This window comes from Gopherus flavomarginatus, chromosome 2, assembly GCF_025201925.1.
Source record: "Gopherus flavomarginatus isolate rGopFla2 chromosome 2, rGopFla2.mat.asm, whole genome shotgun sequence".
NCBI classification, from domain to species: Eukaryota; Metazoa; Chordata; order Testudines; family Testudinidae; genus Gopherus; species Gopherus flavomarginatus.
The window spans coordinates 118,096,768-118,123,845 of NC_066618.1; the positions used below are offsets into that span (position 1 = coordinate 118,096,768).

General features: G+C 43.2%; 1 protein-coding gene across 1 annotated transcript in view; it reads left to right on the plus strand.

The window, feature by feature from the left end:
• Positions 1-27,078, plus strand: part of TGFBR1 (transforming growth factor beta receptor 1) — an 86,381-nt gene that overhangs the window by 51,165 nt on the left and 8,138 nt on the right. The window contains exons 5-7 of the mRNA XM_050938233.1: positions 6,759-6,926; positions 18,600-18,756; positions 26,732-26,856. Of these exons, the coding sequence (XP_050794190.1) occupies positions 6,759-6,926; positions 18,600-18,756; positions 26,732-26,856 (450 nt within the window). The remainder of the gene's footprint in view (positions 1-6,758; positions 6,927-18,599; positions 18,757-26,731; positions 26,857-27,078) is intronic.

Sequence of the window (27,078 nt, forward strand, 5' to 3'; positions counted from 1 at the left end):
GCGTTCCTGAGCCATTCCTGCAGAACTGGCACCGAAGACCCTCAGACAGGAGGGTAAGGCGCAAAAGAGGGATCTGTCAGTTTCACTGGTGTCCACAGTACTGGGGCGGGGGAGAGAGAGAGAGAGAGAGAGAGACTCACTCACTAGTCCTGTCCACAACCACTAGTCTGGATGCACTATCAGTACTGCCTTCTCAATACAAAGACAGGCCAGCTGCGGGGTGCAAAACCAGCCCCTTCCCGCATGTCTATGGGTACTCAGCGGGCTCTCGGCCATACAGAGACTATTTATGCAATGCTGGAGGATATTTTCCTTCCCTACCCACTGTCTCCACTTCTTTTGGGCCTGGCCTTCCTATGAAACATTCTTACCCCAGGGAAAGAACTGTTGTCTGTCGCAGGAGAGGCCCCATCCCAATCCATTGAACAGCAGCATCTCTATACCGGCCATATCGCTGCTACCAGTGGAGCCAGCTTCTGCATCAGAAGAAATAGCCCTAACAGTATCTCTGAGATGGTGCAGCAACCTGCAGAGGCATTTTTATCCCCCACCCCACTCCACCCCTGGTTATAAACTCCCAAGGCATTCCTTTTATCTATTCCTATGGGGACCACCATGACTGATGGATCCCTCTTTCTGGTTGTACTGGGGCTTCTGGAATCCTTATGGCAGGCACCCAGGACCATAGCAGGAGTCATCCCACTCCTCCCCATCTCAGTAGCCAGTTTTGTTGGTGTTTGAAGAGAGAGACAGAACTGGTACTGTCACTTCCGAATGATGCAGTCATCCTGCTGCTGCCTTCTCTGAATGACCACTGGCAATATTAGGGACTACATCAGAGGGTTGCTAATGACTTGCAGATCCTGTTGGAAGAGATCCAGAATCCCTAATACACACTCCTGGCTACCTTAGACATGGGGACTGACCAGGGTGGCCCTTCCAATTAATGAGGCCATACTAGAACAACTGGCAAGAACGGTCTGGTACTCGCCAGCATCTTGCGCCCCATCCCAAAGTGGACTGGAAGATGCTACTTTGTGCCAAGAAAGGGTGCTGACTTTTTTCTATTTTGCGACTTTCTCCGTAATTCACTGATTAAAGGCAGCTGCAGAAAGAGCTCAACATCACTTTCAGAAATCCACTCTGTTGGATAAAGGGTCAAAGAGATTGGACCTCCTGGGCAGGAAAGTCCTCTTAGCAGGTCTTCAATTTCATATAGCCAATTAACAAGCTCTGTTCTGTAAATGTGATTTTTACACTTATCCAGGCTTGCAGAGTTTAAAGTCAAACTCCCCATGGAAGATTGAACCCAGTTCCAGTCTCTTTTGGCTGAGGGAAGTTTTGGTGGCAAAGATGTCACTCTCCAGGCTGCAAATACTGCATCCCAAGCTTTGGCCACAGAGCTGATCATGTGCAGGAACTCGTGGCTCCAGCCATCGGGCTTCCCGAGAGAGGTCTGAAATTCCATTCAGGATCTCCTCTTCAACAAGTCCAACCTGTTTAATGAAAATACAGATGAACCTCTGCATTCCTCAAAACAGTGTGTGAACTTTTCTGCAATCTTTATCTACAGCAATTTTTTCCTGTGGCTTGGAGATAATAGACATTTCATGAGTATTGTCTTCTGGTTTTAGTGAAGGACTAGAGAACTGGTGGAAGCTTTCCTGGCCATCTTTTGAAGGGTCAGGGTGTCTGTTTATTTCTAATATCTTTTCCACCAAACATTTGTGTAACCTTTCAGTTAAGACTGGACCTCAGCTGTCCCTGGTACCATAGACCAAGAGCTTTGTTGGCATTGGTACTGGCATGAATATAGCACAATCTGACTTCACTGTTTTCCACTAGCAGAAATTGGTGGTTTTGACACAGATGCAGCTCTCCTTTTTTCTCTATTTGCAGATGTTCTACTTTTAAAATCTCCCAGAAAGCCAAAAACCGCTGGCCTCCCTTAATATCCACAGAGGATTCTAAGAATCTTGTAGACTTTTTGGTACCTTTCCTTGAGATTTCAGTTTTGTTCTTTGGAAACTGAATCCTTGCAAAGTCCTGTTCATCAGCATGTCTGTAAGAATAAGGACCTTCCTTTTCTTGCCTTGCCTTTCCTTCCCTCTTACCATGCTTTTTGAATTAAGGTCAGGTATATTATACATATGTGATGTACAGAGTCCTTAGCATGAAGAATTTATACTTGAAAGGTAGTGCGGCGTATGGTTGCCATTAATAGGAATATGTTGAGGAATGGTGGAGGTTTTTTTTTTTTTTTTTTTATGTTTTTTAAAGGAGAGAAAGGGGTTTGTTTTACAATAAGAATAAAGTAGACTGAACAACTCCCACTATTCAAAGAGGTCAAGTATCGGAGGGGTAGCCGTGTTAGTCTGGATCTGTAAAAGCAGCAAAGAATCCTGTGGCACCTTATAGACTAACAGACGTTTTGGAGTATGAGCTTTCGTGGATGAATACCCACTTCCTCAGATGCATGTAGTGGAAATTTCCAGGGGCAGGTATATATATGCTAGCAAGCAAGCTAGAGATAACGAGGTCAGTTCAATCAGGGAGGATGAGGCCCTGTTCTAGCAGTTGAGGTGTGAAAACCAAGAGAGGAGAAACTGGTTCTGTAGTTGGCAAGCCATTCACAGTCTTTGTTCAATCCTGAGCTGATGGTGTCAAATTTGCAGAGGAACTGAAGCTCAGCAGTTTCTCTTTGAAGTCTGGTCCTGAAGTTTTTTTGCTGCAGGATGGCCACCTTAAGGTCTGCTATAGTGTGGCCAGGGAGGTTGAAGTGCTCTCCTACAGGTTTTTGTGTATTGCCATTCCTAATGTCTGATTTGTGTCCATTTATCCTTTTCCGTAGAGACTGTCCAGTTTGGCCGATGTACATAGCAGAGGGGCATTGCTGGCATATGATGGCGTATATTACATTGGTGGACGTGCAGGTGAATGAACCAGTGATGGTGTGGCTGATCTGGTTAGGTCCTGTGATGGTGTCGCTGGTGTAGATATGTGGGCAGAGTTGGCATCGAGGTTTGTTGCATGGATTGGTTCCTGAGCTAGAGTTATTATGGTGCGGTGTGCAGTTACTGGTGAGAATATGTTTCAGGTTAGCAGGTTGTCTGTGGGCGAGGACTGGCCTGCCACCCAAGGCCTGTGAAAGTGTGGGATCATTGTCTAGGATGGGTTGTAGATCCTTGATGATGCGTTGGAGGGGTTTTAGCTGGGGGCTGTATGTGATGGCCAGTGGAGTCCTGTTGGTTTCTTTCTTGGGTTTGTCTTGCAGTAGGAGGCTTCTGGGTACAAGTCTGGCTCTGTTGATCTGTTTCCTTATTTCCTCGTGCGGGTATTGTAGTTTTGAGAATGCTTGGTGGAGATTTTGTAGGTGTTGGTCTCTGTCTGAGGGGTTAGAGCAGATGCGGTTGTACCTCAGTGCTTGGCTGTAGACAATGGATCGTGTGATGTGTCCGGGATGGAAGCTGGAGGCATGAAGGTAAGCATAGCGGTCGGTAGGTTTTCGATATAGGGTGGTGTTAATGTGACCATCACTTATTTGCACCGTGGTGTCAAGAAAGTGGACCTCCCGTGTAGATTGGTCCAGGCTGAGGTTGATGGTGGGGTGGAAGCTGTTGAAATCGTGGTGGAATTTTTCCAGAGTCTCCTTCCCATGGGTCCAGATGATGAAGATGTCATCAATGTAGCGTAGGTAGAGAAGGGGCGTGAGTGGACGAGAGCTGAGGAAGCATTGTTCCAGGTCGGCCATAAAGATATTGGCATATTGTGGGGCCATGCGGGTGCCCATAGCAGTGCCACTGATCTGGAGATATATATTGTCATCAAATTTGAAATAGTTGTGTGTAAGTATAAAGGTACAGAGCTCAGCAGCAGGTTGTTCTGTGGCATCATCAGGGATAGTGTTCCTGACAGCTTGTATTCCATCTGTGTGTGGGATGTTTGTGTAGAGAGCCTCTACATCCATGGTGGCTAGGATGGTGTTTTCTGGGAGGTGACCAATGCATTGTAGTTTCCTCAGGAAATCAGTGGTGTCACGGAGATAGCTGGGAGTGCTGGTGGCATAGGGTCTGAGTAGAGAGTCCATATATCCAGACAGTCCTTCAGTGAGAGTGCCGACCAGGGTTATTCTATCTACTACCCAAGATCCACAAACCTGGAAATCCTGGATGCCCCATCATCTCGGGAAGGAGACTTCCCCGACAATATATCCACCCCACCATCAACCTCAGCCTGGACCAATCTACACGGGAGGTCCACTTTCTTGACACCACGGTGCAAATAAGTGATGGTCAGATTAACACCACCCTATATCGAAAACCTACCGACCGCTATGCCTACCTTCATGCCTCCAGCTTCCATCCCGGACACATCACACGATCCATTGTCTACAACCAAGCACTGAGGTACAACCGCATCTGCTCTAACCCCTCAGACAGAGACCAACACCTACAAAATCTCCACCAAGCATTCTCAAAACTACAATACCCGCACGAGGAAATAAGGAAACAGATCAACAGAGCCAGACTTGTACCCAGAAGCCTCCTACTGCAAGACAAACCCAAGAAAGAAACCAACAGGACTCCACTGGCCATAACATACAGCTCCCAGCTAAAACCCCTCCAACGATCAAGGATCTGCAACCCATCCTAGACAATGATCCCACACTTTCACAGGCCTTGGGTGGCAGGCCAGTCCTCGCCCACAGACAACCTGCTAACCTGAAACATATTCTCACCAGTAACTGCACACCGCACCATAATAACTCTAGCTCAGGAACCAATCCATGCAACAAACCTCGATGCCAACTCTGCCCACATATCTACACCAGCGACACCATCACAGGACCTAACCAGATCAGCCACACCATCACTGGTTCATTCACCTGCACGTCCACCAATGTAATATACGCCATCATATGCCAGCAATGCCCCTCTGCTATGTACATCGGCCAAACTGGACAGTCTCTACGGAAAAGGATAAATGGACACAAATCAGACATTAGGAATGGCAATACACAAAAACCTGTAGGAGAGCACTTCAACCTCCCTGGCCACACTATAGCAGACCTTAAGGTGGCCATCCTGCAGCAAAAAAACTTCAGGACCAGACTTCAAAGAGAAACTGCTGAGCTTCAGTTCCTCTGCAAATTTGACACCATCAGCTCAGGATTGAACAAAGACTGTGAATGGCTTGCCAACTACAGAACCAGTTTCTCCTCTCTTGGTTTTCACACCTCAACTGCTAGAACAGGGCCTCATCCTCCCTGATTGAACTGACCTCGTTATCTCTAGCTTGCTTGCTAGCATATATATACCTGCCCCTGGAAATTTCCACTACATGCATCTGAGGAAGTGGGTATTCACCCACGAAAGCTCATGCTCCAAAACGTCTGTTAGTCTATAAGGTGCCACAGGATTCTTCTTTGCTGCTATTCAAAGAGGGGTTTTTACTTTTGTTTTAAATACATTAAGGAAACCTATTCGATGGCAGGATTGCTTTTGTGTGGTTTAAAAACAAAGTTTTGCAACTGTCATGTTTCTGCTTTCTGGGTCAAAAGAGGAAAAATTCCAATGAAAGACTGAAAATTCAAGTTTCACATACTGAGTTCCCTTCATATACTGTATCTTCTGTGTTTTTGGGTTTTGTTTTTTTTTATTTTTTAATCTTTGAGGTTCCTGGTATTTGGTGTCCACTGATCTAAATCTGTGGCAAATTTGCACGTACCTAGTGCAGGTCATCTCTAGGTCTGAGAAAAGTGAGTGTGCATTATCTCCATCTTGTAGAACTGTTTAGCCCACAGTCATGCAGCAAGCAAGTTGCAGTGATTAAAAAAAACAAGCAGGTTGCTTGAGTCCAAGTTCTGTGTTCTAATTTCTATGTGCTTCTGCCTTCTCAGAAAAGGGAAGCCATTTCTTAATCCTTTGATACTAATACTTGTTGTCCCTTCGTTGTCTCTAAACCCTTCTCCCTTCTAGAATAGGGGAGAGAAGTCCCAGGAATGTGGAACGTTAATTGTAAGAATGACCTTTGTTTTTTTCCCCTAAGCTCCCTTCCACTCATATTTTGCTGTCTTATTTTCCTGGGTTTTTCCTCCTCTTATGGAAGTCTCAACTTGGATGGTCAGTAGAATCCAGAATCTTGTTGTTTGCACTGGTGCTACTGTCTGGAGTAGGTGGGGGAGGAGAAGACTAATTGGTATATAATGGCAGACTTGGGCCATGTGAGCCTCCCCTGAGATGAGAATCCGACTTGTTACACGTGTGCCCTCGTTGCAGGCAGAGGAAGCGGCCAAGAAAGCAGGTCTTTGCTTGTTTTTGATAATTTGGAGATTTGTCTCCCAAAATGTGGCTGACTGTTGCTTACAGCTGGAAGAAGGACAACTGGGATGAGTAAGGACTGAATTCTGACTAGCAGTTGGGCGCAGGGGAAGTTGGCAAAGTAGGGAGGGGATGTTATACAAAGGGAAAAAACTGAGGAAAAATTATAGTGTACTTTTTTTGTTTGCCTATATCTGTCCTGTCTTTTAGATTATAAACTGTTTGGGTTAGGGACTGTTTTCTGTGCTGTTTGTTCAGTGTCTAGTACAGAGGACTCTAACACTTCAGGTACTGTTGGAATAAAAATAGAAAACATAATGACCTGATTACATGGAGCTCATTATAAAATGTAACTCCAAACTTTATAGTTGGTACATTTAAAAAAAGCAATTTCGTTTGCTGGGCAACTTTATTTACATCTAATATCTTATTTTGCAGACAATGGTACATGGACTCAGCTCTGGTTGGTGTCAGATTATCATGAGCATGGATCACTCTTTGATTACCTAAACAGATATACCGTTACTGTGGAAGGAATGATAAAGCTAGCTTTGTCCACTGCCAGTGGACTTGCACATCTTCACATGGAAATTGTTGGCACACAAGGTAACTTTTTATAAGTGTTCAGTCTCATATGACCTTATGATCCTAAAAGGAAATGGGGCATTTGAAAACCAATTTTCACTATGGAAATAATCAGGAGAATTATAGAAAAGATCTAGCAATTGAAGACCTTGTCCATATTTGAGTTTGTATGCTGCTTGATAAGGTATCGTTGGAATTGTTGCACAAATGTGTGGTTATATTTGATGATGGGATTAAGCTGAATGTGTATATCCTCTTACACCAGCTGTGCAGGTATATCCATTTGCAAAAGTGGACAGTTTCTTAAAATTGTGGTTAATTAATCTGAAGATCATGTATTATCTGTTGGCAACAAAATGTGACTAGTTTAATAGCTGTTTGAGTGTGGGGGGGGGCGGGTGTGTGGTGTGTGTGGTTTGTTTTTTTTTTCTTTTTTTAAAGAACATCTAAAAGACCCTTGTGTAGTATCCTGGTTCTTCTTAAATTGCTTGTATGTCTATATATTTCACTGTAAGTGCATGTATACCCAGTGCACCCAAGGTTGGGGTTTTTGGTCAGTAGTACATGTTGGGACAGCTGTCCACCTCTCTCTGTTTGTTCTCACAACACATGGCTGCAAGTTCCAGTGATGCCTCAAAGCACAAGACGGTGAGCATATCAGCAGCCTTTCTTGTGTAAATAGTGAGTTAGTATGTAGTTAGCCTTGACTTTTATAGGGTTTCCTTTGTTCTCCTTTTAGACTTTTTTTTACCTGGAGTGATACTTGCTACCAAATAGTCATGCATAAGTCCCTGGGCTTTAAGAATGGTCTGTCTTGTAAGGAAGTCCTACCTGTTAATGATGACCATGTTGTGGACAAATGTTCAGTTTTTGTATCTTTTTGTAAGAAGACTTCAAAATCAAGGGACTCCTGTCTGAGGGGTTACTCATGGAGGGGACTTTATGCTTGACCGCCAATCCAAGCCTTTCTTGGACAGATAAGTGAAGTACATTGCCTCCTAGAAGTTCTCTGGCAGCTATTTCTACTTAGCTGCTCCTTCACTGAAGCCCTCAACCTCTGATAGAGAGAGAAGAGGTACTGATCTTTTGTCCTTGGGCCAGTCATGAAGGGCTTCAAGACATCCAGCTCTTCAGAGCTCAAGGGTAGTTCAAGACCCAGAAAGGATTCCTCATGCACCTGTTGGAGACTCCACCATTGTACCTCAGCTGAAATGGTATCTCAGAAGCTGTTTGGTACCAAGCTAACTTCAAGAGTACGACAGCATTGCTTGCCAGTGCCATCTATATTGGCTCATTGGCATAGGTACTGATGAAGCAGGTACCTACTGTACTATCTACACTTCAGGAACAAATGACCCCAGCACAGAAACCACTGGGTACCGTCAACTCCTCCAGCAATTGATGGGAGCTAGAGACTTACTCTGTATGTTAGCACCAGACTTTCCTATGCAGGCCACTCAGACAGTGGCCTCAGTACTGGCAAAGCCAATCATACCTCTGAAACCTTCAAATATAAGGGCTCCGGGTACACCTACTGGCACCACATGAGCCTTAACAGAGGAATATTTTTCCTGCAGAAATTGCCCAAGAAAATCTTAGACTGTTGATTATATTACACACAACTGGGACTGGGTGAGTAGCTTTACCCATCAATGAAGCTTGGACCATGCCAAGCTTCTCCGGCACAGACTTCAAAGAAAGTGGACTGTTGCTACCAGATGCCATTTCTTTCATCACCCTATTCCAGGTACTGTAGTGGTGGGAACAGAAAACAAGAGGTTGAACCAGGGACATTACAAATTACAAAAAGACTAGGAACCAAACAGGACTGATTCCTTTGGAAGGGAGACTTATTCTGCATCTCACCTCCAAATGAGAATCACTAACTAACTCTATTATTGAAATATGACTTTATTTGCTGGGCTTTACTGAACAGTGTATGGAGGAGGAGTTTACATCTATTGTCAATGATGGCCAGCTAATAGCCAGGACATCACTGCAGTCAGATCTCAATGCAGCAGCTATAGTCTTCAGATCCATGGCAATTTTCACCATGCAGAGGTCTTTCTGTCTCCACACACAACATATACCAAGGGAAGCCCTAACTGCTGTTGAGGGTCCGCCCTCTGATGCATGCTGCCTCTTCAGCAAGAAGACTGAGGCTTTACACGCCATAAAAAGAATTGAGAGTGACATTAAGGTTACTAAGAGTATATGCCCCAGCCCCAAAAGAAGGCAGAATAGGCCTCAATACCATTTGAGAGCCTAGCTTCCAGCCTAGGCAAGCTGATTTTTTGAAAGCAGGGTAAGTTTCTACTAAGAAAGTCATAGGCTTCTGCATCAACAGACTTTACCCATCAGGCTCCTCCAACATCAAGGCAATCAATTTGACTGCTTCATCAAGAGCAGAGCTCTAATCATTTTGATCTTCCCTCTCTGTCTGTGATTTGAAAGCACCACACCCTACATAGTATTGCAAAATATTGTGCAAAATATGCCTTGTGAATTATTTTGAAAACTAACTTGCTAGTCAACATTGTAAGAAACTGTATGTAGTAAAAATTATATGCAGTTATGAATCCCGCCCCCTTCTCTACCTCTGTGGTGGTAGCACATGTTCAAAAGCAGACAGCCCTGCCTTAGCAAAAGTTGTTGAACAGATCTGTCCTAAACAAAGGACTGTGTTTACCTCAATTGCATATAGTAAATAGGGTCCTCAAGACAGCTGTGGGAGAAGATGGCAGGAAACAGAACAATTTGCAATTGCATAAACACAAGTGTGGGAAGAAAGAGAGCATGGAGCCTTGTTCACCACCAGACTCCATGTTGCCTTCCTCATTGGATAAACTTTACTTTGAGGGTTAACCTTCAGGAGACTCCACTTCACAGGTTCACTGAACTATAAACTTAAGGTTTTCTGCCCCTTTATCTCTTTGACCTAAGATAAAGGCCCCAGCACCTTTGGGCCTTTGGAAGAGATCCTGATTGAGGAGCGGATCAGTCACCATCCTGCTGGAAGACTGGAGATGAAAAAGGCCATCTTAAATAAAATCTTGAACTGAAACTTGCTAGATAAAGTTTTAGATGTAGATACATGTTTTCACTTTTATTTGCTGGTAACCATTTCTAAGTTACCTTCTACTTGAATTGACTTAAAATCCTACCTTCTGTTTTGTTTTTTTAATCTAAACCAGTCCAGTGCTGCGTTTAAACTGAACTGTTTAGTAGCTTCAATTCAAGTAACAAACTGTTGAATATTGACTCCTTTAAAAGGGCAGTGAACCTTAATATCCCTCTGATTGTTCCAGTGCAGGGCTGGACTTTTCACTTTGTGGGAAAACTGGGCTGAGGAGTGCCTGAAGTCACCATACCAGTTGTTAACCAAGGGTGGTGGAAGCCAAGCGAAATCTGTGGTGTTGCAGGCAGGCTTCAGGATCCAAATCATTGGACCAGGGCTGCCCAGTACTTGAGAGTCCATGCTTGTTGCTAGCTGTGGCCATCCCAGGTGGAGAGTCACAGGGGCAAGGGATTATGAGGCACTTGTAAATCCAAGAGGTGGCAACTCCTGCACTGGTCTGGATTGCACCCCAGAATGTGACTGTCCCCTTCTTTGGGAAACCTGTTGTACCTCAGTGTCTGGAGCTTCATAACCACTGATTGATGGTTCCAGACAATCTGTGGTACTGAGATACACAATTCAATTTTAGTCTTTGCCCTACTTCAGCAACCTTCCCCTTTCTTATTCAGGGACCATTTTCATGAGGTGGTACTGCTTTAAAAGGTACAATGTATTCTAGCTCTCAGAGCAGTAGAGGAGGTTGCTTTACAGCACATGGGAAGGGGTTTCTACTCCTGATATATTTTCATACCTAAAAAGTGGACTAGGGGGGAAGGGGTCTGGGGCTACCCTGCAACCAGGAAAATTGAACACAATCCATGATCATAATCATAGAATTTAAGGCCCAAAGGGACCACCAGATCATCTAGTCTAACCTCTTCCTGAATGCCACAAGCCATCCAGCACCTTGGTGCTAAACACCACAACCAAAATTAGACCAAAACATTGGGCCCTTCTACTCTTCTGCCTGTGGTACATAGTAGTCTAGTCTCATGTAAGGCATAAAGTGCTCACGAGCTTAAAATTCAGAAAGCTGATATCCCTTCCCTCTAAAATGTCCCTAGATCCAAATAACGGGTACGCTGATCTTGGTCTGCAGAATGCCTAGTTTCACATGGCTATCAACCCAAGCCACAGAAAGTATTTAAGGTTTCTATTAGGGGACTACCATTAGCACTATACAGTGTTTCCATTTAGCCTCTCATCAGCCCCAAAGTATAGGACAGTGCTTGCAGTTCACTTCAAATGATTCCATTCTCAAGTAGTCCCATGTCTGGACAGTTGGTTAATTTGCATTTGATCTATCCAACAAATAATGGACAGCATTATCAGAAATAGTTGCCATTTGCACAGCTGGGCCTAAAATAAACAGGAGAAATAATACAATCCCTTGTACAAAGAATTGAGTTCATTGGAGCCATTCATAACTCTGACTGCAACAGCCTACTTGCCGTCAGGAAAGGTTTCAATCCATCCTAACCCTATGGATCAATCTACAGGCTTTCCCAGGAATAAAAGTAAGGTCTTGGCTGGGATTGCTAGGAAACATGGCATCCTCCACTTGTGTGACAGCATGCCAGATGTCACCTGTAATGGATGGAAAGCTGGTTGAAATTTGTATCAATGAAGCATCTTTTGGACATGCTGCTTACAGTTTGGTCATCAAGGTAGTGAATGGTCCAAAGAAATGTGTGAAAGGGAGTACTGTTTTCCTTTCCATTTCCCTCACATGCCTCCATGCTGGGTGGTAGAGCACACCTGTATAGGTACAAATTCAGGATCTATAGGCCAGCCAAGGATCAGCTCTTGTATACATCTTGGAGCTGAGAGCTGTATTGTGTGCCTGCAAAGTACTTCTTCCATCTCTCAAAGGCCTTACTGTCCAGGTGATCACAGATGACTGTTGCCTTGACAAAAAAGGGGGAGCAAGATCAAATCCCTTGTACCACCTCTGGACACAACTTTGGGATTTCTATGTTTGGAACATCAGCACTATCAAAGCTTCATGTTGCTTGATATGCAGAACATGTTGGTGGATCACCTCAGCAGGTACTTTGTTTTTCAGGACCATTTAGGATTTTCAACTAAGTTGTGCAGATATTCAACAAATAGGGGTTCCCCAACATAGGTTTGTTTGCAACCAAGAAAACAAAATGTCACTTCTGCTCCAGAATCCAGGATCAGTAACACATGTATTCTTGTTTCCCTGTGATCTAGAAGTACTGTATGATTATTAGCATTATCAGAAAGTTGAAATATAACCGACTGGAATGATTGATAGCCCTGGGATGGCTCGGCAATATTCATTCTTTGATCTTCTAACCCTATCACTACAACCTCCAATTACTTTATTGTTGCTCAAGGACAGTCTCTGAATCATGACTAAATTGTACACCCTGATCTTCAGTCTCCATCTCAATGTGGATGATGAGTGTCTAACTGCATTGGAGAGTGTGTGTTCACATAGTGTCCAAAATGTCCTCACTAGCAGCAAGAGTCAAAAGTAGAACCACTTTAATGGCTAAGTGGAAAAAATGTTCCACTTGCACCCATCAGCCTCCAGTCAAAGTGCAGGTCCAAGTTATGTTAAAATAAGGCTGGAGAGTTTTTGTTTTGTTTTAATCTCGCCTGACAGTTGTCTTTTGCATTCACCCTCCTCTCCAGGCGTGTTCAATGTTCTCCCATCCCATGGTAAGAATATTTTTTAAAAGGCCTCATAAGGATTTACTCACTAACAGGAATCTCTTCTTTCCTGGGACATCAATTTAGTATTCGCAGGATTTATGGGCCCGCCATTTGAGCCATTAGCCTTGTGATCTCTCTTCTACTTATCACCTAAGATAACTTTTCCAGTTGTAATAACAGTGGGAGGGAGAGTGGGAGAGCTGCAAGCTTCAATAGCCGGACCTCCACCTTCTTCCCCCCACTTCACCCATTACTGTTCAGGGCAAGTGTTCCTGTATTTCCCCTCCATGGTCCACCAATGGCACCCACTCTAAGCTCCCAGCTAATCAGCTGTCACCTCTTGGATAGAGACCCATGTCATTCTCCCTCTTGACCAGGGCTTTTTCCCAGTTGCTCAGTTTTCTGCATATGCTGTAATATCGTCATAAGCCAGACTACATGCTAGCATCTGCACTCTGTTTTCTCTTCAAAAGCTATGAACAGCTGTAATTACCACCCAGCACTTTCTAAGCAAACACATTTATTCCATATAAACAGTTTCTATTGCAAAGCTTTTATCTTCCTCCCCTCCCCCCCCCAAAAAAAAAACCCCAACAAGCCTATACATATGATAAAATAGCTTACCAGTGATCATCCCTGTGCCCTCACCTCCTGCAACTCCATCAAGGGCTTGGATCAATATCAGTCCTTCCAATCCTTCTGCAAGAATTGCTTCCCCTCCTCCTGGGACAGAACTTTCTGTCCACTTGTTGGATCAGAAAGAAGGCCCTGAATCAGTTTAAACTCAAGCTATTTATCCAAGAGTCCTTTCCTTCTCTGGTCTCTGGAGAATCCAGTTTGAGGTAGTGCATGTGAACCTGTCCAGGTGATGGTACTTCTCTGGAGGTGTTACAAAGTGAATGAATTTGCATAATCTCACTCTCCGCTGTTCTTAGTTTCTGTGGGAGCTGTAGTCACCCTCCCTCCATGGAATTGCATATAATCTATGGCTCACAATGATACATAAACTTACTTAGTAAGATCTCACAAAAATATTGTGTGGAAACTTTCATGTCACATGCTCATATACAGTTGTGTGTTTTTTGTTTTTTTGTTTTGTTTTTAACAAGAATAAGGTCTCATTAAGTCCTCACCCCAGATTCTTATCAAAAGTGGTCTTGAATTCCACCTAAACCTGGATCATACATTTACCAATGTTCTTCCAAAAGCACATGCTTTCAGGGATGATAGATGCACTCACTGGATATTTGTAGTGCATTTTCTTTTTATATAGACAGGACAAAACTGAAAGAGATCCTCACTAAGACTCTTTGAAGCTTATGCAGCGAGAATGAGAACCCAGGCAGTAACACCATAAAGAATTTCCAGCTGGATCACTGCCTTCATCAGGATTTGTTATGACCTAGCAAAGGTGACACCACCAGCAAGGATTACTGGCAGTCTGCTAGGGCTCAAGCTATTTCTGTGGCTTTTCTTAGCAATGATCAAGTCAAAGACTTTTGTAAAGCAACAGCTCAGTCTTTGGTACACGTTTGCTCAACATTATGCCATCACTGAAGCATCTAGAGCTGATGCAAACTTTGGTAAGACAGTTCAAATAGATTCTGATTTTCCACCACCAAAGGTGTACTGGTTGGGGCAGGCATCTACAGTGGAATATATGTACAAACAATCAAAGAAATGGTTACTTACCTGTAAAGTAGTTTGTGGTTCAAGATGTGTTGTGTACCCACATTCTATGTCACACACTACATTGCTGCTACTGCAGTCTGGTATCACCAAGATTCCAGTGCAAAGGAACTGGATGGGGAGAATTGTTGAGGTGACGCTTCCCTTTATTCTTTCAACTAGAGGCATGCGGACACTAAGTGTTCATGCACCTCTCCAGTGGATACTGCTGACCGAAAGTCTCCAGCTCAAGTGCACTGGGTGCATGCTAACCTTCAGTGTGTGGAATAAAACTAATAAAGTATTAAAAAATGTCAATTTCATATTGTCAGGGTCTCTTTCCCACTTTGAACTTTAGCGTCCAGAAAGTGGGGACCTGCCTGTTCCCTTCTAAGCTTAATTCCTAGCTTAGATCTTATCACGCTGCCACCAACCCAAAATATAGTGTCCCCCAAAACCTTCCCTGGGGGACCCAAGACCCAAGGGGTTTGGGTCTTAAAACAAAGGGAAATAAACCATTCCCCTCTCCTTTCTTCCTCTTAGATTTTCCCTGGGTTACACTGAGAGATCACTGTGATTCAAACTCCTTGAATCTTAAAACAGAGAGGAAATTCACCTCCCCCTCCCCTTTCCCCCTCCCAGACTCTCCCTGAGAGAGAGACACTGATCCCAACTCCTTGGATCTTAACCCAGAGAGAAATTAACCTTTCCCTCCCCCTTCTCTCCTTTTCCCCCCACCAATCCCTGGTGAGTTCAGACCCAGTCCCCTTGGGTCTTACACAGGAATAAAAAAATCAATGCTGTTCTTAAAAGAAAAGCTTTTAATTAAAGAAAGAAAAAGTAAAAATTTTCTCTGTAAAATCAAGATGGAAAAATGTTTACAGAGTCTCAGCTTCACCTACACCAGAGGGACTCCCCCTCCCAGCCTAAGTATAAGTTACAGGAAACGGAAGTGAAATATCCTTCCAGCAAAATACACATTTGCAAATAAAGAAAACAAACATAAATCTAATCCGCTTTCTATCTATTACTTACTATCTGGAACCTGAGAGACTGTTCAGTAAGATTGGAGAAATCTGGTTACGTGTCTGGCTTAATCCCAAGAGAGAACAAAGAACAGGACAAAAAGCACAAAACAAAGACTTCCCTCCACCAAGATTTGAAAGTATCTTGTCTCCCGAGTGGTCCTTTGATCAGGTGTCAGCCAGGTTCACTGAGCTTGTTAACCCTTTACAGGTAAAAGAGATATTAACCCTTAAGTATCTGTTTGACACATATGTAACAGATCTGAGTGGAATTCTCTCATAACAAAAAAAATTTTTATATGCCAAAATGCTACAGACCTGTGACTCAAGTCTCAAAACATAAGAGTTTACTTTAAAATGCTCTTTATTTTGAGAGAGATTAGCTGCAGTACCTACTTTGTCAGAAAAACAAGACAAGAAAAAATAAGTTACTCTGGAAACATTTTTTTCTTTTTATTTGGAGAGAATATTCTTAGCAGCAAAAGAAGCTGATTTTTCAGTATTTGGTAAGGAATTGGATTTTTCATAAGTCCTAGAACATTCTTCAGATATTATATTGAACACAGATGTAATTTATGTCTTGTATCCTAAGGAAAACACAAAATCCTGAAATTATATTTCAGACTGGTCTCAATTTCTTTTTTCTCCTAATTAACACTTCCATTATAAGTGTTATGTGTATAACGCATTCCATAAGTGCAGAAAAGAAAAAGTATCTTCATAAGAGAATAGCAGAGCAGTGTGGCTTTGGTGTCAGGAAAGTTGTTCAACACTAGTTTCTCCCTCTACAGTAGTGGTGGGCAATCTGTGGCCTATGAGCCACACACAGCCCATTAGGGTAATCTGGCAAGCCGAGAGACAGTTTGTTTACATTGACTGTCCTCAGGCATAGCTGCCCACAGCTCCCAGCAACCACAGCTCATCATTCCTGGCCAATGGGAGCTATGGGAAGTGGCGACCAGCACGTCCCTGTGGCCCACGCCGCTTCCTGTGGCTCCCATTGGCTGGGAACGGTAAACTGCAGCCACTGGAAACTCCGGGCACCCATGCCTGTGGACAGTCAATGTAACAAACTGTCTTGCAGCCCGCCAGCAGATTACCCTGATGGGCCGTGTGCGGCCCACGGTCCACAGGTTGCCTACCACTGCTCTACAGACACTGTCTGATCTATAAGGGCTTATCTACACAGGGAGACTCAGGAAAGTTATTGCAATTTAAAGGTGTGAAGTTAAATTACATTGTTTCATAGAGTTTAAGGCCAGAGGAAACATTAGATCTTCTTGTCTGACCTTCTGTACATCACAGCCCATTAATTTTCTCCCAGATACCTCTTTATTAAGCCCAAAGACTTTAGTCTAGTCTAACTAAAGCATTTAATCCTCAAGAGGCTAACCTATGTGCCTTAGAAAGAACAGGAGAGACCAATGAGGCTTCATATAAGTGAAGATAGTTCTGCAGAATATTGGTCCTGCTGTGAGCTTGGCAGCTACTGGCAAAACATAGGCACTACCCAAAGGGAATTGTTTTAGGTAAATATTTGTACTGGTGTTTATCATGTTTTGAAGATACAGAAGTTGCAAATTGGTTTCTTAGAAAAAAAATCCAATCCATAATCTCTCTCTCTTCCATGAAAATCACTTATGTAGAAGGCTTCCCCTGAAATTTCAACAAAATGTTGTATTCCAGAATTTGATCAGTGTTTAGTCTTGGTTGTGCCACTGAGTTGCTCTGTGGCCTTGAGCAAGTTATTCCTCAGCCTTAGTTTTCATATTTATAAAATGTGATTGATTTACTGTATCAACCTTGATGGGTATATAGTAAAGATTGATTGTAATGCTTTTTGAATGCGTAAAGTGCTTTAAAATAAGTGATCCGCGTTCACAGAAAAGAATGATTTGGATGTCGTCATTATGTTGGGCCTTGTATAGGTTTATAAGTTTATTTAAACTGATGGAAAAATTTGAAGGTTTAGAAGGAATCTTCCTCTGGGACATGCTTGCAGGGAGCCTTGGTTCTTTTTGCTTTCCTCTGTAGCACTGAGCAAGTACAGTATCTTAGGATCATGCAGACATATATCTCTCAAGATCAGTTTCCTTTAACTGCAGGTTGGGATTTGTCTACATGAACATTTTAGTTCAGTGCAAGCTGGGGTTTGCTTCTGCCATGCACTAGCAGTGCATGTCATTAGTGTGGTTTCATCTATTTCCATTTCAGAGCAGGGTAGATTAAAGCATGCTAACTGTTCATCAGCAAGATTCATACAGACAGTTCGATGTGTGGCAGACTAGACTGGGGCAGATTCACACCATAGCTTAACACAAACTAAATTATCATGTAGACAAGCCCTTTACAGGCGTTGGTAGACAACAGTTCTTCCCTTCAATAGTTTCTTTCATTTTAAAAAGCTATCTGTTAAGTATGCTTGGATGAACATTGAAATTGTTTGTTTGTTTGTTTGTTTGTGGGGTTCGTGATAAACAAATGCTTCTGCTTTGAAACTAAGTTATAAGTAATCATTCCAAAGGATAATCTTTGCTCAAAGTTATAAGTAGTTAAACACAGGAGTTTAGAATGAAAGTGCTGTCTCAGCATTTGTTATCATATAATATTATGATAGTACCTAGAAGGCACAATTGTATAAAAAAAATTGTTGCTGCACCAAAGACATTAGCTTATTACACCATTTTTGTTATGCATTAGTTGCTCAATTCATATGAATAATCTTTCCAAAACAACCTCCAGTGACGTTCAATATAATGGATTGTTCTATTTACTCAACTATTGTTTTGTAGTCACAACTGTACAAAGATGAAAGTGTGACTCTAGCTAGTACTTCCCCTCTTCAGCTGTGGAGAAATCACTGCTAAATTCCTAGAATATAGTGATCATATTAACCTACAAATTTCACGTATGTAGTTCACTGCTATTCTACCAATATAGTACATCCTTCTGTTTCCTTCAAGAAGGTTTAAATGAAACTTACATTTTTAACTCCATATCAGCTCTTCACATTATACATACAAATGTGATACTTTGATTCATAACCTCAAAATCTTGAACTCCTCACCCAGGTGAGAATATGTAGTAGGATTTCTGAAACATTCTTTAGTTAGCAGTAAGGATTTGTTTTGGGACTTTCGCCTCTTCTACCTTTTTTTCTTTTTTTTTTTTTTTTTTTCCCCCTCCTCTCTTATGCAGGAAAACCAGCCATTGCTCATAGAGACTTGAAATCAAAAAATATATTGGTAAAAAAGAATGGAACATGTTGTATTGCGGATTTAGGACTGGCAGTGAGACATGATTCAGCTACAGATACAATAGATATTGCCCCAAACCACAGAGTGGGAACAAAAAGGTAAAATCATTAACATACTTACCAATTATTTTTCTTGAAAATGTGTTTTCCTCTCCTTTCTGTGTAAGAGATTGATAGTCATGGGTCTGAATGGCAGTATGAAGAATAGCCTACAAAATTGTCTGCAGCAGCCAGGGTTTCCCCCACACCCATCCTTTCCTGTCAGTTAGTCAATGGAACTGCTCCATGCTTAAGAACCTTGCTGAATCTGGGTCTCAGTGTGTCTACAGCACTGCAAAAATTTGTGCAAATGGTACTGGGTATTGGGAGTTCAGCACCTCTTCAATATCTTCATAAATGATTTAGATAATGGTATAGAGAATATACTTATAAAGTTTATGGATGATACTATGTTGGGTGGGGTTGCAAGTGCTTTGAAGGATAGGATTAAAATTCAAAATGATCTGGACAAACTGGCTAAATGGTCTGAAGTAAATAGGATGAAATTCAATAAGGACAAAGGCAGAGTACTCTACTTAGGAAGGAACAATCAATTCCGCGCACACAAAATGGGAAATGACTGCCTAGGAGGGAGTACTGCAGAAAGGGATCTAGGAATTATAGTGGATCACAAGCTAAATATGAGTTAACAATGTAACACTGTTGTGCGTGCAAAAAAAAAAATTGAACATAATTCTGGGATGTATTAGGAAGAGTGTGGTAAGCAAGACATGAGAAGTAAGCCTTCCACTCTACTCCACACTGATAAGACCTCAGCTGGAGCATTGTGCCCAGTTCTGGGCGCCACATTTCAGGAAAGATGTGGACAAACTGGAGAAAGTCCAGATGAGAACAAGAAAAATGGTTAAAGGTCTAGAAAACATGACATATGATGGAAGGTTGAAAAAATTGGGTTTGTTTAGTTTGGAAGAGAGAAAACTGAGGAAGGATGTGATAATTTCAAGTACATAAAAGGTTATTACAAGGAGGAAGGTGAAAAATGGTTCTTGTTAACCTCTGAGGATAGAACAAGAAGCAATGGGCTTAAATTGCAGCAAGGGAGGTTTAGGTTGGACATTAGGAGAAACTTCCTGTCAGGGTAGTTAAGCGCTTTAACAAATTGCCTAGGGAAGCTGTGAAATCTCCCATCATTGGAGGTTTTTAAGTCATGGTTAGACAAACAACTGTCAGGAATCTTCTAGTGATTACATAGTCCTGCCTTGAGTGCCGGAGACTGGACTAGGTGACATATTGAGGTCCCTTCCAGTCCTACATTTCTGTGATTGTATTCCCAGCCAACTGGCTTCTTGTGTGAATTACGATCACAAAGCCTTCTCTTGTATAATGATACAACCTCCATCCAGTCTGTTTGTCTTATACATGAGTTGTTATTTTAGATGAATCAGTAAGGGTACATAGGGTAATATATGAAAGATGGAAATAGAAAGTTGGTGCCTGGCATCAGCCTGAAGTATGTAATATAGTTGTCTGACCAAATATAGGAAGTGAATGGTGCAGAGTAGGGTATCTAGTCTGTAACGTGGTGTTGGACAGATACCTTGTGAGGGGAAATATGGAAAGTTGCCTATATTGAATACCATGAGGTTGGGAAAGGCAATGGTCTCTAGCCTCTGATTAGGGAGTAGGTTTGAAATGTATAGGCCAGCATGCGTGCGCTCCTCCTTTAGGAACCCACCTCCCAGGTTGGGAAACTGGGTTTACTTTCTTTAGAAAGTGTGCACTTAATAGTGACCTTTCTCCATTTCTCTTTGGCTGCGTCTATGCAGTTAAACTCCTTTTTTTCAGTCATAATTCACCTTTGCTGCAATACTGTTCCATTTTGTATTTACCTGTGACACTCTTGATTACCTTTTCCAGACCTGAAGAAGAACATAGTGTAGCTCAAAAGCTTTTCCCTTTCACCAGCAGAATTCGGGCCAATAAAATATTACCTCACCTTCCTTGTTTGTCTCGTATCCTGAGACCAATATGGTTACAATGCTGCAAACAGAATTGTAGACAGGCCAGTTAAGCCCTGCTCTTTTTGCTACAGTTGCCCTCATTGTTAATGATGCTGGGGCTATTCTAATTCTCAATTACAGCTTTGTTCCTTATCAGGCCTAAAACTTTAGTAGCATGTTATCAACCCTATCCAGTGCAACATTAAGTTCTACTCCTGAGAAGCACAGAAGAGCCACACAAAGTTAATTCTATATTTTACTAAGACTGACATGGCATAAATTCAGGTTTATCCCATCAGTGTTATACAAGTTTCCAGACTGAAAGCACTCAACTTCCAGCACATATCTTATTGTTGCTATTCTTCTTTCAGAAATCTTTATTGCTGTTTGTTTCATCCATTCCCCTTGAACCAAGGCTATTTTATTCTTGTTGCACTATCAGAGGCCTTCAGGATTAGGGATCTATTTTAATTTCTTACTCTCTAGATTAGAAAACTACTTCAGGGAAAGAAATTTACACTGGTGCAGGACTTGGCTCTATTTAATCCTGGTCCTGGGTAAAAAGTACTGCTAGATGGAATCACCAATGGTGAGGGGCAGATGGTCATGAGACTGTCACTACAGGTGGCTATGGACAGTTCTGATATGGCTACAGGGTTGATGCCCACAGCCATCATTGTGTGATGAGCCTCGTGGCTCCAGGCATGTCGTGCAAAATACAGGACGCAATAGAGGACCTGCTGTTTTGAGGGAATTAAGCCCTTCATCCAGAGAACAGAGTAAGTGCTCCATTCTCTCAAGGACTTAACAGCCACATTACAGAGCCTGAAGATGTACCAGTTTCTTATAGAGAACCTTACAAATGCAAACCCCGGTAAAAGCAAAGGATGTCTCCTTACTCCTGGATCGACTGCCAGAATACCAACATCAGAAGAAAACTAGGTGAGTGGATGCTAGTCATCTGCCTCCTTGACTAATCCAGCTCTCTGGCTCAGCAAATTTGATGGTTGTGTTAAGAGCCACAATGGAGCTGACCTATAGGCTGTGCTTATCTTCAGGAACTGCCTTGTCCCATTTCACCAGGCTTGGGCAGCTATGACAATGAACAAATGGGTATTGGACATCACTGTTCAAGGCTACCCTGTACTGTTCCATTCACTGCCCCCTTCCCTGCCAGCTGCTCTTCAGGGGCCCTTCTCACAAGAGACTTACAAACAAAGTGATTTCATTGCTTCATCTAGGGGCCATAGAAGTAGTACTGTGGGAATACAGGGGAAGAATCTTCTACTCCCAATTCTTCCTTTTATCCTCAAAAAGAATTGATGTGGGGAGTATCTTCCTCCCTTCTAGCTTAGACCTGAGGAGACTCAATGAATTCGTTGCCACAGATTAAGAATGGTAATGCTTGCCTCCATTTCATTTAAGTCTCCAGGATCGTGAACAGTTCACGGTTTTCGACTTGCGGGATGTGTACTTCTGCATAGCCATCCACCCAGCCCTCAGGAAGTACTTAATTTTCACAGTGCAGCCCAACCATTACCAATACAAGGTGCTGCTGTTGAAAATTCGCCATGGCACCAAGAGTCTTCACAAAATGCATAGCAGTAATAGCAGCACAGCTCAGAAAAGGCTTTCACATCTGCCCTTACTTGGATGATTGGCTGAGCAAAGGCAGATCCCAATAAGAGGGTGCAGAATACCTCATGTTACACCATCTCCCTATTTTCTCAGTGGGGCCTCCTGGTGAACTGTGGAAAGTCTTATTCCCTCATTGACAATAGAGCTTAGAGTCCTGATCAAATCTGGGGAGGTATGCGTTCACCAATCCAAAGACAGATTCCTGTCAGTGCAAGCAGTGGTGCACCAAATACAGATCTGGTGATGACCATGCAGATAAACTTGCTGCTGCTAAGCTTCATTACTGACCACACCAGTTCTGACTTAGTTGGTCTGTCCTTCAGCAAAACGCCAGATGAATGCGTAGTGGTGATTCCACCTCTTGTAGCAGGTCTGAGCTGGTGAAAGGAATCCGAAAACTTGGGGGAAGAGTACCATTCTCTACCCTCTTCTCAACAAGAAGTTTAATCATGGATGCTTCAAGTACCGTTTTGGGGAGCCCGTTCTTACTCCTGAGGGAATTCTGCACCACTGTGCATGCGCAGAATTTATGTCCACTGCAGATTGCTTTGCTTCCCCGCAGAAAAATGACTTCCTGACGGGGACGCAAAGGTAAGCCACGAGCGGTCATGCAACTCGCCCCAGCAGTATGTTTCAGGGGCTAGGGCAGCTGCCAGAGAGGTAAATCACTGTGGGGCAGGAGGTGGGACTGGGGAAGATCCAGCAGCTGATCATACTCCGTACTAGGATCAGCTGCTAGTCCTGGCTGGGCTGGGAGGATGTAACTTCCTCTTCCTTTGCACAACATCCAGGGGCAGGTTCAACCCACCCCCAGATTTCTCGCTCAGCAGAAGGAAACTCTGCAAACTCCCTTCGCTGCTTCCTGCACCCATTGCTCCTCAGCTGCAGGGGAAGGGATCCCTGTAAAGGGAGCTGCTCCCCGATCCACCCTACCCCTGTGCATCCAGACCCCCTCATACCCAGACCCTTCCAGCGAGCCCCCCTGCCCCGATGAACCCCATTCTCTCTGCACCTGGACCATCCTGCTGAGCCCCCCGGATCCCCACCAAGTCCTAACCAGCTGCATCTGGACCCCCCCACCGAGTCCTCCACACCCATATACCCTTGCCAAGCTCTCTTTTTCCCCCACTGAGCCTGAACCACCTTCACCTGGACTCCCCTGCAGAGTCCCATTACTGTTGCACCAAGAACCTGCTAACAAGCCCCTGTGCATCCAGATCTCTCTCTCTCACACACAGAGATCCCCCACTGAGCCACTCACACCCAGATTACCCCACACAGAACCCTCTCAACCCACACCTGGATCCCCCCCCACACTTGGATCTTGCCTTGCTGAGCCTGGCTACCCACACCTGGTACACCAGGAACAGAGGGGCAGGACCCTCAGGTGTTTCTAGGGCAGGCCCAGTCCTTGTGCTGTGTCAGGGTTGGGTGCAACTTCACTTCTGAGAGTTGGTTTCCTGGGTGGAGCTGCGCAGTGATTCCCCACCTCTGTGCAGCTACTGGCCTGTGCTCCCCAATGCCATGCTGGAGCCTCCACATTTGACAAAATTTTAAAATATTGTGTGGAATTTTTTTTGGTGAAGAATGCCCGCTAGAGTAACAGATAAAAGGCACTTGTACCTGGTAAGACATCAGTGTGTTAGTGCTCAGAGTCATCAGGCTAGGCTCCATTACCTTTTATTTCTGTGCTTCAAAACTTCACAGTTCAGCTCCTGATGGACAACACCTTGGATGCACTACATAAATAGGCAGAGAGGAACATGCTCATTTTAACTGTGTGTGGAGTCCTTAAACTCTGGCCATGGTGCCACCAACACAGTATAACACCAATGGCCCTTCACCACCTGAGTATCAGCAACAATGTGGTGGGCTCTCTGAGCAGTCAGTCACCACTTAAAAATGGTTGCTGTGGAAGTCTATTATAGAGCTGATCATCATACATTGGGGAACCACAGTGATAGACCTGTTTACCACTGATGTAAAGTCCAAGTGCCAGAACTTTTTTGTTTCTGTATGATCCCAGGTTGTTACTTGGCTCCTTGATTCTGCAGTGGTCTGAAGGCGGCTTACATGCCTTTCCGCAAGTTTCCTTTATTCCTAAGATGACTTCCAAAATCAGGAGACATGGCCATACTCATTCTTGCAGCTTTGTACTGACTGAGGTAGTTTTAATTCTGACCTACTACATGGGTCCATCTAGTACAACTCCCAGAATACCTAGACCTGTTGTCACAACACAATGACCAGATAGTTCATCTAGCCCGAAGTTGATGTACCTGATAGTCCAACTGTTTGGCTGGTTGAATCACCAAACTCCTGATTCCGACGAGGAAAACATTCACAAGAAGAACTTACTTATTGAAGTTGAAGCAATTCTCTATTTTGTGGGCCGCCTATTATTGTCTGGATCTGGTCCAGGCCTGGGTACCTCAGATCCTCTACTACTTACTGCACTTGAAAAGACATGCCTCTCATTCAGCTCTGTTACAGTACAGAAGTGTACCTTGTACAATTTCACATTGCCAGATACCTGTACAGTTGTGCTCCCCTTCCATGGTACATACTTATCCACTGGTCAGAAGAACCTACTTTTGTATGGGACTATGATCTAGTACTTTTTAGACTTCTGGTGTCTCTATTTGAATCTGACTGCTTCCTGCACCACCCTACTCTGAAGACAATCTTGTTGATGGCCATTACTTCAGCCAGGAGAGTGAATGAGCTTCAGGCACTTATAGCCAAATCCTACATACTGCATTCCACAGAGAAAAGGTGATGCTGAGATCATGTCCAAAGTTCATTCCTAACATGGTCTGTTATCTCAACCAGTCAGTCAACCTGCTTGTCGTCTTTTCAAAGATACACTTGGCACAGAGAGAAAAAGTAAACTCAGAAAATGCACCTGGGACTTTGCTTTATGTTGACAGGACCAAATCGTTCAGACACTTGTCCTGGCTATTTATAGCCATAGCTGTGTGTTCTAAAAGTTAAACCAATGACCCCACAAAAGATATTGAAATGGATAACTCAGCGTATCTTGCTGTTACTATTTGGCTGGTGTACCTCTCCCACTGCAAATTAAGGCACTTCACCAGAACTCAAGCAATTATCCTCTGCCTGTTTAAAAATGTCAATTTGAGATTTCCAAGGAGGTGACATGGAGTACCCTTACCCTTTGTCAAGCATTATGCATTGGATTTAGCTGCCAGAATAGATGGCAAGTATGGGAAAGCAGTACTTTTAGTACTGTTGAAATGATGCAGCTGATATTCCTCATTCTCGCCATCCTGAGGGGCTACTACTTGCCAGTCACCTAGGAGGATCCACACTAGCATATACTGTACCTATAAGTGTGGTTCTTTGACATGTCAGTGTGACTCCTATGATCCAACGTCCATCCCTTCTTTTTAGAGTCCTGTGGTACGATGGGCTTCAGATTGGCCCTGATCCTCTGTTGCATTCTGCTCTATATACCCTCATGTGGCCCCAATGAATATCAGTATGCAGAAAAATCAGATCTTGCACGTGAGGCACATGTGAACCCACAGTCGATCCATGCTGACCACAACATCTCGAACCAGTTACTGTATGGCTAGTAACTTTTTTTTTTCCATTCTCTAGCAGTCCCCAGCCATGCTTCCCTCCAACACAGCCCACAAGGTTTTAGCATCTCTTGCCTCCAGCATGTCTAGCAACGCGTTCTAACTTCCATGTTTCTCCCTTCTTCCCCATGCTCTTTATGAATGCCCCTAATTCAAAATTCCTCTTTTGTCCTTCAACCCACCCCCTTTCTCAAAACTAATTATCTTCTCCCCCAGATCCACTGCTGCTGCCACTACTCCTGTCTCTGTGTCTCTCATGGATATTGCAGCCACTGTGTTGCTTGCTCGCCTTCCCCTTGTGAAGATTCTGTGGCTCTAGCTTTCTGTCTTGCTATCATGTCCCCTTCCTAAAACTGCAGTAGCTCAGAGGCTGCTTCGCTTCTTGCCTCCTTTCACCTGCTGGAATAAAGCTATTGAACATATTTTCAATTTATAATCAAATACAGTAATTTTAACAGTTGAGGACTACAAACACAAGCCTCAAGGGTCACATGTTAGACACCTGGAAGTAACTGAACTGCTTTTCTTTGCACCAAAGCCATGCAGATTGGTGTCTGACATAGGGTGGGATATTGAAAAACACTCAGGATTGGCCTAATTGCTTCTGTTGACTAATTCAGTAGGCATTTTACCATTGACTTTAATGGAATCAGAATTAGGCCAATGTGCAGTGATTGAAAATTCTACTGTTAATGTAGTGTGTCATAATTGTCCTAATTTATTGACATCTGTTAAGCCGATTGGTCAATGTGTTGGAGCTGAAGAAATACTGAAAAAGCTTAGTGTGCAGTATGCATTTTATATCATAAGATATTCTTTTCTTGTTAATAGATACATGGCCCCTGAAGTCCTTGATGATTCCATAAATATGAAACATTTTGAGTCATTCAAGCGAGCCGACATCTATGCGATGGGATTAGTGTTCTGGGAAATAGCCCGGCGATGTTCAATTGGTGGTACGTGATAATCCTAAATTGAACATATTAAATTATAAGTTTTTTTTGTACTGATTGAAGAATCTGAACAGTTTTGCATACCTATTTTCCACAATCATATTTTTGTTGTACTACATAATTTAGCATACTTTCCATGGTTTATAGTTAGTTTTTTTTTAAAGCCACTTTATCTTTTGCTTCAATCAACTAGTGTCAAATAATGAGCACTTCTCAAGTTTCTAA